The 10603-nt window shown below is 40.2% G+C and overlaps 1 protein-coding gene across 1 annotated transcript; it reads left to right on the top strand.

Annotated features, from left to right (window-relative positions):
• The first annotated feature begins 438 nt into the window (after positions 1 to 438).
• On the top strand, positions 439 to 6288 carry LOC107570123 (transcription factor Sp1-like). Its single transcript, XM_016256322.1, has 4 exons — positions 439 to 450; positions 2346 to 2745; positions 5338 to 5479; positions 6057 to 6288. The coding sequence occupies exons 1-4, from the start codon at positions 439 to 441 to the stop codon at positions 6286 to 6288; spliced, it is 786 nt and encodes a 261-aa protein (XP_016111808.1).
• The last annotated feature ends 4315 nt before the right edge of the window (positions 6289 to 10603 follow it).

Below are 10603 nucleotides of genomic sequence, written 5' to 3'. Positions count from 1 at the left end.
ATTGTACCTCACCTTCAGCATTATAATTATTTTACCCATCGTCAGCTTGAGATCAGCCTTCTTAGAGAGAATCAAACATCCCAAAGTGATTATCGGCTGATAGTGATCGGTAGCCCATCAGTCGGAGCACCCCTAATTTTTACTGTTATCATTATCGACCGATAAGAATATTTGGGTGATATATTAAATCAGATAAATAATGCATTATTTCCTTCAGAGACCCTTCAGATGCACACTGTTTGCCGTGATGGTTTTTAATTGCTTGAAATATGATTGGAATCACTTTGAAAAGGAAAATACAGTGAAGTGCAACGTTCAGGGCAAGTCTGTCATAAAGGCTACATGAAATTATATTAAGAACATTATAGTAAAATAATGTTGCACATGTTTTAGCGCATTGTTACGGGAAGAGTGCATCCGCAACAGAGCTACACCTTCATGACTAGCACGGTTAAGTTCGCTTGTGCATTTGAAGCCTTTTGTGCACTTGTACATTGTAATAGTTTATTTTATGTATAGATATCTGATATGTCACATATATAATTTAAGTTAATAGAGTGCTTCAGTTTACCAGTGATCATCTTTAGCTCATTGTTGATCAAACAGCAGCACACAACATTAATCATTATGATTGGGACTGTCATATATAACATTATAATGAGAACACTATTGTATTAAAAAGATGTATATTCTTTGGGTTTATTTGCCGTTGCAGCTGTCGCTGGACAGAGAGATCGATGATCCGGAAATCCACTGAATAGCTAAATCATCTAAATGTTAGTACGCAGTAGGGATGCAACGATACTATTTTTTCAGAACCGATCTGATACCGAAAATTATGAGTATCTGCCGATTCGATCTGAGACCAGCGCAGTTTTTTTTTTTTTTTTTTTTTAATCAATGTAGAATTTCCATACTTCTGTGTGTTAAACACAATCTGCTAAATATAGACAACTTTATTTTAATGAAATATAACAAATGAAAAAATACATAATCATAGGCTCCGTCCACACGGAGACGCATTTAGCTGTATACACATCAATTTTGTATCGTATAGGCGTTTCGTCCACACGGATCCGGCGTTTTGGGAGAGTGAAACCGATGTTTTTTAAACCGGGTCTCAGAGTGGATAGATCTGAAAACGCCGCCTTTGTGTTTTCGTGTGGACAGTGAATCCGTATATTTTCTGAAACGGTGACGTCATCAGCCCACGTCTCGCCCCGAGTCAGACACCGCTACGTCACGTAACCGCAACAAAATTCTCTTTTTATTAGAGATGCACCGATTGCAATTTTCTTGGCCGATTCCTATTTTTTTTGTTAGTGTGATCTGCCGATTCCGATTTTCTTTCTAAGAACTATAATTGACAGCATATACAAACAAAAATGTAAAAAGTCAGTAATAAAATAACAAATAAAAAAATGGCAAACAACTGCCATACTGAATATTGGACTGCAGTCCCTTTAAGAGTTTATCCACAGACCCAATATACTGTTACACAACATGCGTTCTCTTTTTCAACTATTTAACGTTCCAAAACTGACTGTCTTTAACTGAATACTCGCCAAGACGGGCATTTTGACGGGAGAAACCAGGCTCAGTCGGGGGGCCAGTTCTCCTCTGACCAGACGAACCAGCAGTACAGAAAAATCAATATAAGACGTAATAAAACAGACGATGAACAATATTAACAGCAATTATTATATGATGCAATCAAACTTATAGCAAAATGCAATTCAAGCACTATTTAACCTGAGATGTGTGAGTGTGTGTGAGAGAGAAGGGGTCGTTGGAGAGAAGAGAGCGAGAATGCGCAGCTGATGTTAATACCTGTGCCGTTGGTAACGAAACGGATCGGCTCGAATCGGAAAGAAGTGAGACTGACCGACCGATCACCGATCATGAGGAAAATCGGCCGATTCCGATCCCTGGCCGACTAACGTTAACACAGATTAAATGTATTGTTCCATGTTAGTTTGTATACCGCACGCAAGGTTTATGTGCATAGTCCAAGTCTTCTCCGTTTTTAGTGTATCTCTGTGGCAGAATTACAGCGCCACATACTGGTCTGGCATGTATACTACATCGTTTTGTGTCGGTTTCGTGTGGATGCAGATATTTATTGAGACAAGGAGAAAAAAAAGATCGGATAGGGAAAGCTCTGGCTTCGTGTGGACGTAGCCATAGTCTATGACAAAAATACTATTATAAACTAGGTTAGTGGATAATTCGGTAGCAAAAGTTACTCTAGAAAATGGGTGCACAATTTGATAAAATCTAAACATTTAGTGAAACAACATTTTAGTATTATTTGAGCCTTTTCTTTTAACATTTTTAAACGCCAGAGCAACACATCAGAGCCCGGGAGGCCCTTCCAGAACACGTCCGGAGACGGACAGAAAGCCGGTCAGGCTCAGATCGTCATTCAGCCGCAGCAAGTGCTGCAGAGCGTCTCGGCCGGCGGTCAGGTGTTCGCCACACAGAGCCTGTCTCAGGACGGAGTGCAGAACGTTCAGATCCAGACCATCGCCAACGGCAGCCCCATCTTGATCCGCACCGTTGGGCCCAACGGCCAGGTCAGCTGGCAGACGCTTCAGCTGCAGAGCCCCGCTAACACCCAGATCACGCTAGCGCAGCCCGGGACGCTCTCGGGCCTGCAGACCATCAACCTGAACACGCTGGGAAACACAGGGCTGCAGATGCACCAGCTGCAGGGAGTTCCCATCGCCATCGCCAACACAGCCGGTGAGTCTGCTTCCGTTCTCTGCTCTTCTGTTCAGTCCCTTCTATAAACCTGAGTGATCAGTGCGTTTCAGGATAGCAGACAGTGCAGAGTGAAGAAATGGCTCTTTCCTGATGAGCAGTTACACGTCTTTGCACTTAGTTGATGTGTCATACAGAAAAAGTGTGTGTCCCAAACGCGAGGACCGCTGTGCAGTGTATCTGTCCCATCATATTTCTTTTTGTTTTGTTTTTTTGCAGTGTTGCGCATCATAACCAATCACACACGATTTTGTTGAGTTTTTGAATGCAGTGGCCAGTCAGAGGTGTTCAGATGTTCAACGCTGAAACAGTGGAGTTTTGTTGTTGAGTGCACGTGCTCGCTGACTGAATTCAGCTCTCTCACAATGTTTTTATTAACTTTTGATCATGTTAAATACAAAGTCAGTCATATAAAAAATATTTTATGACATGACATCCTTATGCCATTTCACTAAAAAGACAATGGGCCTCATTTATGAAACTTGCGTAAATATAAGAGTAAATTCAGAGTAATTTGCGTGTAAAACAGACCTTCCCGAAAACTCTCCTCCGGATTCACAAACGCTTCGTAAATGTCCGATTTGATAGTTAAATGTATATGTAATGAATTCCAACCATTCGTAAATGGGGCGCTCGTGCATGCTCATTCACGATTAGCATAATCCCCATGCGCCTATGAATTACAGCTATTAATTGTGTGTCAGGAACGCAGTGGAATATTCTGGTCTACTTTCTCAGGTTTGGTTCCAGTGTATTGCATAAATGCAAAAAAGACTAATATAACATGCCTAACAGTAAATATTCAATAACGTGTGTCCACCAAAGTGTTTTTAGACGGCTGAAAAATGTCAGGCACTCTTCTGCTATTAATTGTGTGTCAGGAACGCAGTGGAATATTCTGGTCTACTTTCTCAGGTTTGGTTCCAGTGTATTGCATAAATGCAAAAAAGACTAATAGGCCACATGCCTAACAGTAAATATTCAATAACGTGTGTCCACCAAAGTGTTTTTAGACGGCTGAAAAATGTCAGGCACTCTTCTGAAAATGACCAGTTGGTGGCGCTTGAACGCTTTGGTGGCACAGCGTTTTTCTAGCTGAGACGCTTTAGTTGCTATGATTTGGAATATCCACGGCAGTAATGTATTACTAGTATCTAATTTTGAAGAATATTACTGAATATAAAAATGCAGTAACCAGCAATATTAACTTCTCTATTGTTCAGTTGTTGTACAAGCAGGGTGATTGGTCGGTGTAGTATTTGTCCCGCCCCTCCTCCACTGATTGGACAGCTGGGTAAAAAGTGACAGTGACAAGCGCTGCGTTTTACCCAAAGCTAAACAGTTATCAACTCTCAGCTACAAAAAAATAGAGCAAACTAACTTGTAAAATATTATGATGGCAGTGCATCAAAATTCTTTCGTATAAACTAACATTTTGAAAATACGAACACTTTCATGAATCAGGAAATTTATGTCCGAACAGCTTTACGAATGATTTACACACAAATTGGTTCTGCTCGTGTTTCATGAATAAGGCACAATGTGTAGATTACACAAACATGAGGCTGCTTTTATCCATACCCTGAAGTGGGTTCACTCTCTGGCAATGAAACTAAGTAAATAAATTACCACAGTGAAATCCTGTATCTGCGTTCTCACAGGCTGGCGATTGGACGATATGATTATGGAGCATATCGCCCAACACTGGGGAAAATAGCTGGACAGGACTAGACCATTAACTGAAGTAGTGTGCCGTCTGTGTTTCCTTCAGCCTCTCTGTAAGCGATCTCAGAAGCTGCAGCGAGTATCTTGTGTGTCCACCAGCTGCTTTCACTACTACACTGCATCTCGCAGCTTCTCTCCACTCTTCACATGGACCATCAGCTGTCCTTCTGAGCTCTGTTTTAGCCATCTTACATTACAGACATCGCAGGTTATTGCTCTGGCTGCGTCTGTGGTCCTCACGCCTCCTGCAGCTGGACTGTGGCGTGTTCACGCAGGTCTCTTCTGCTGTTTTCAGAGTCAGTAAAAAGTTCTTTAATGTCATAAGTTATTAGAGTAATGTGATCAAATTGCCTGTCGTCTGTAAACCGTAAGCGTGTTGCACAGATTCCTTTTAATTCAGTTAAGTTAAATGCAAACTTTTATTTGGGAGGGTTGTCGTAAAGACCTTCTTTCTGTATCTGATGATAGTTTTCTCAAACGAAACCGTGAAATACTGGTGAATTGACGCTTAAACCCTCGTTTGCTGTTGCCTCTGGCCACGTCTCAGCATCCAGTTAACAAGCAAAGCAAAGTTCTTGATTTTATGATGTCGCATGTCTTTAGAATTGACCATTTCTAGTGAAGCACATAACACCGCTATGCAAACTTGTGTGCCATGTAAGACTGTTTTATTTCTAGTGAGCACACTGATGAACACCGTTTTCTCTGCTTGTTGTCCGATCAGGAACAAGAGCATTTTGAGTGCAAGCCGTGGAAGGCAGCTGCAGTGATCACTTCTGGCAGCTGTGTTATCTAGGCCTTGTCTTGCGAGCTGCTTGTCTGTGTGTGAATGCTGTGTTTGCTCTGCAGGAGATGTGAGCGGAGCTGCAGGAGACGGTCTGGAGGACAGCGGTGCGCTGGAGGAGAATGTGGAGAGCAGCCCGACGGCCTCCAGCAGACGCACACGCAGAGAAGCCTGCACCTGCCCCTTCTGCAAAGACGGAGAGGGACGGTACGCTACTCATTATCTCACGCAGACACAGGCTTCAAGCTTACACTACACTGCAGGACAGCGCCACATTCACCAGAAAGTGCTTTCTGTAGAGGATCAGTATACAGTATATTATAGGTTCAGCACTGTGTCTAGTCAAAATGTGCTTTGAAGTCTACAGTCTTTCTTGACCAAATAAATAGGCCTGAATGTAAAATAACACTATAGTGTTGACTGTATAAATACAGATTGATCCTTGTTAAAGCTGTGTTTTGTAGTTTGATTAGACAGCAGCAGGTATTTATAGACTGCTGTCACTTTAAGACCTGATGCATGGATCCAATATAATGATGCACTTCTGATTTCTGGAAGTTGACTTCACTGAAGATATCACCGACTGTGTTAACTGTATTATTTGTGTCCTTCGATTCTTGAAAGGTGTTATATAAACAAAACATTATTATTAACTAGAATACTTGATGGGATGGGTATTTTGACATTTAATTTTACTAGACCAGATCTCTATGGCCAGCTGTAAAATCATCTACTGCTGGATAAAATCTTTGTTAGATTGTCATCTCACCTGCTCTTCCTTCAGCAGTGACCCCAGTAAGAAGAAGCAGCACATCTGTCATATTCCCGGCTGTGGGAAGGTGTATGGGAAGACGTCTCACCTGCGGGCACACCTGCGCTGGCACACGGGAGAGAGACCCTTCGTGTGCTCCTGGTCCTTCTGCGGGAAACGCTTCACTCGCTCCGATGAGCTGCAGCGGCACAAGAGAACACACACAGGTGAGCTTCACACGCTTGCAGAGCTCACAGACACTTAACTGAGTGAGTGTGAGTGTGTGAGTGTGAGTGTGTGTGAGTGTGTGTGTGTGTGTGTGAGAGAGTGAGTGTGTGTGTGTGTGTGTGTGTAAAACAGAACGACACCAAAAGAAAGATGGAAAAAAACTGTGTGAAAGTGATATCGTAGTCTTCTTTTTAATAGTTTACTCACAAGCCATCATGCTTTCATGTATTAATCACAGTAAATAAGATGAAACAAAAAGATGTGATGCTTTTTGTACATAAGTTATATTTTTTCTAAGTATGGAAAACTGCAAATTCTGAAATGACCTTTGTTTTGTGAACGTATGAATTATGCAGTCTTAAATGTCAACATTTTTATATTACGTAGATCTTCCGTAACACATTTAGTATTGCTTCAGTTCGCTGTGTTGATATACAGAACACATTTAAGTTACAGGAAATACACGCGGTCGCTTAATGCTGATTGTTCTGGTTTTCTTGGTCGCTGTGGTCTTAATGTTTGGTTTGTAGGGAAAACGTTAACCGGTTCAAATACAGATGCCTTAAAGCCTTTACTTAGAGAGGGCTCTTTTATGAACTTGAGTCCAAACCAAAGCTCTACACTTTCCTTTACATGTTAACTCAGGTGAATGTTACTCTTTTGGTGTAAAGCATTCATAATTATTAAATTAAGATGAACTTCACAAAGACTCCTAGCAGTTATTTATGCTTTTCACTGTTTAAGGTGACATCTCGTATGTCTGTGCACATAAGACTGCATGTTATTTTGCAAACCATGAGCAGCTCCACTACATACTGTTAATCTCTTATTCAGTGTTCACATTGCTCTAAAAGCGTGGATTCAGGCCAGATAAAAACAACTGCTGTACTCTGAATTTAAGGCCAGAAACTACAGGTAAATACTCTGTGAAAGGACATAGGGATATACACCCAACTAAGTGTGTTTCACGAGTTGAGAACAACCCAAGACCACATCAGAAACATAGGATGGACGGGAAAGAGAAAGGTCCAAATAATGTGTATAGATGGAAATAATGGAATATACTGGAAATACTGTCATTAGAAGGCTTGTTTTCCACGCCTTGTATAGATCACTCAAGTTCACAAACTAATTAAAGAAAATAAGGACATGACCGTTGAGTAAATCAATTAGTAAATCAATACGTAAAACAAAAATACAGTAACGGTTTCAATATTTTTACAGATGATCAAAGCACCCAGAATCTGGTAAAGAATGAACAGCAGTATATGTTCCAAAGTAGCAGGTAGCTATCGAAGAGTTTCAGATAAAGTAGTTGTGTTTACAGTGAGTGGCAGAAGTGAGGAGAGACGGTAGTGCTCTAAAAACTCTGACATATGGTCATTACTGCAGACAGGATATCATATATATATGTCTTATTGACATCAGTGTGCATAATCACAGAAGTAATATTAATTTTCTTTGGATTCCTGCACATGTAGGAATAGAGCTTCTATTATAGAAGGAAATGAGATAGTGGACAAACTAGCAAAAAGCTCATTAAAATGCAGTCTTGTTAAAAAATCTGTTGGCAAGAAAACAAGGTATGAATGATGAGGTGTTGTAATATATAAAAGCAACAAGATTGTATTTGAAAATATAACAACGTAATTAAATAATGTTTATAATTTATTTAGTTATTATTGGTATTATTTTGTCTGATTTAGTGAGTCTTTCCTCATTGCTGTTCCACACTCAGTTCAGTTTGTGGCAGTAATGCACCTTAAAGCTGGTTTGCCAGCCGCCAATAAACAAGAAGATCACCTTCAGCAGGTAACACAAACCAAAGAAAAAGGAGAAGAAGAAGAGACACCATTCCGAGGCTTTCAATCTGTTCACGGGGTGTTCAAACAGTCTCACATGTTGAGGTAGGTTGATGTAGTGATATCAAAATGAGCTGCTGCTTAGGTTTATGCTCTTCTTTACATGGGATTTAAAACTCAAATCATTATATTTTGACACTAAAACTAATCAAAATGGCGGAAAGATAATAGTTGTAGTTTGTTTTGTATAATATTATATAATCATTGGAGAAAAAAAAACATTCATATAAGAACATTATTTAAAAAAAATTTTTTATGTCTATAGGGTTAAATATAGTTCAAGTGTGGTGCAAAAGCAGTGCTGAATAATGCATCCAGATTATAACATTAAAAATCATTTGTAAGTGCAGAAAATGTTTGTCTTTTATTAGTAATGTGATGATGTATTTCTGGGTGTTTGGTCACATGGGTGCAGGTGTGTTAGGGTTACTGGTTACTTAGCTTCTCAGCGGCTATAGGCTGTCAATGGTAGGCTACTAAAGATTGATGTAAACTACGTGCATAAAGTACATGTAAATGATATTTATTTCAAACTGTACAGTTCCTGTCTTCACTGCTGTAGCAAACACTCAAAGTTGAATAAACAGAGTTTTAAAAAGGTTCTTGAAAGACAGCTCACAATGTTTGCAATGAAATATTCTGAACTGAACTGCAGTTGTGCTGAATTGAGTTTAACTTGCTGTTTACAGTTTCCTATAATACCTTAAGTAGAGTGACCATACGTCCTCTTTTTTTGGACCTTAAAAAATGTGTCCGGACGGAATTTCTAATTCGCTAAACATGTCCAGAATTCGGCTTTTGCGTTCTACAGTCGCCATTCATTGTGTGCATTTTGTATATGAGCCCTGCACGGGACTGTTTTCTTAATCCCACTCCCTCTGAATTTCTGTCCATGAGACTATCCATCTGTTCCTCAAAAACATTCTAATATTGCATAGGCCTGCATCAGGGAGCCACTATCAATATGCAGAGTATTTAAAGGTCATGAACTTTTGACATGTAAGAGGTCATTGTACTATAAAAACATCCTGTAAGTTTCAGAACTCAAAACTTTCTCGTTACTCTAAAAACAGCTTATACTGAAACAGATCTGCCAAAACAGACAGCTTGTGGAATGTTCTACTCTATGATGTAATAGTGTGGATAAGCACCGCCTCCTCAGAAGATGATCAACACCTGCTTCCACAGTGACACTTCTACCCACCCACCGATTCTACAGCAGTCTGTTTAGCCCCGCCCACCGATTCTACATCACTGCTCCCACCCACAGCAACGGTAAAACCACCCACTCCCACAAGGTTTGTGTTGAGTCCCGCGAGATCCCCGTCCCAATGTAGCCCTCTATGTCCCTATCCCAAATGGCACACTTCATATGCACTTGTAGTCTTGCGGACTTACACTGGCCGCCGTGTGTGCATATCCGTTAAGTCCATGAGACCGTAGGGCATCCCATTCATCATTTTAGCTTCAGAAATGTGTGCCCTGGCGAGCGCCCGCTTTGCGCCCTCGATGCGCACTTCTTCCGAGCCCACACTGAGGCGAGCTCCACAGCAGACTTCTACCCGACAGTCAAAGTGGCATTACGTCACGAAAGTGTGGACTCAGAGGGAGACCGTGAGGGTTTAGAGTGCGATTTAGGACAGGGCCTATTTTGCATTTCTTTGACCTTTCTCTTTAGGTCCCACTTCTCGCATGCCACTATTGGTCAGTCATGTATGCAAACATTGGTCCTTCTGCCTCCTGCCCCCACTGTCCTCTTTTTTTGAAAGCTAAAATATGGTCATCCTACCTTAGGCCTCTACTTGGGTTTTACATTAAAAAATCTGACAGCAAGCTGGATGCATAAATGATAATTGAATATTGAAAATGAATAAATATTTAACACACACACACAGTGTGATTGAATGGCAGTTTATCTCTGCAGATGATTGTTTTGGCATTTAACAGTGTCTGTCTTGAACTGAGTTGAATTCTGTATATTTCTATACATTTCTATGATGCCTTTCACAATGGTATAAGGAAAACTGAAATCATGTATAGTTTGAATGATTTTGTGACTGGCATGTTTATGCAAAACAATATTGATCTTAAATTCAGTATTAACGAAAAAGGGAGAAGTGTCTTATTGAACAGAGCTGGACACACATGATCTGTTAAACTGAAAATATATAGACATATTTAGAAAAATATCTAGTATTTCTAAAGAACCTTTAAATAACTGTCTTTTTTGAGATTACAATGAAATATATTTGTACTTTATTATAAAATGGGGAAGGTAAAAGGTCTGCAAAATGAGTGTACTTTGATGTAGCTACTACAGAAACATTTTAACTCTGTTTTCTCACAAAAGGTCTGGAATAGATCTTTCAACAATCTTTTGGCAAATTACAGTAGGAGGACAGTGTCTTTAAAATGAGTCACCATAATGTCAGAGAAGATGAGGGCACTGCTTCTACAAAGAGTCCATCTCCTGGATCAAGCTGTGTATCT

Source organism: Sinocyclocheilus grahami, unplaced genomic scaffold (assembly GCF_001515645.1).
Source record: "Sinocyclocheilus grahami isolate Dianchi unplaced genomic scaffold, SAMN03320097.WGS_v1.1 scaffold1418.1, whole genome shotgun sequence".
Classification (NCBI taxonomy): domain Eukaryota; kingdom Metazoa; phylum Chordata; class Actinopteri; order Cypriniformes; family Cyprinidae; genus Sinocyclocheilus; species Sinocyclocheilus grahami.
Note: the sequence above shows the minus strand (reverse complement) of the source record. Positions and strands in the feature narration are given on the sequence as shown.

Coding starts and splice junctions, on each gene's coding strand:
- LOC107570123 (XM_016256322.1), top strand. Junction 2,746..5,337: donor CGCCATCGCCAACACAGCCG/GTGAGTCTGCTT, acceptor TTTGCTCTGCAG/GAGATGTGAGCGGAGCTGCA. Junction 5,480..6,056: donor TGCAAAGACGGAGAGGGACG/GTACGCTACTCA, acceptor CTCTTCCTTCAG/CAGTGACCCCAGTAAGAAGA.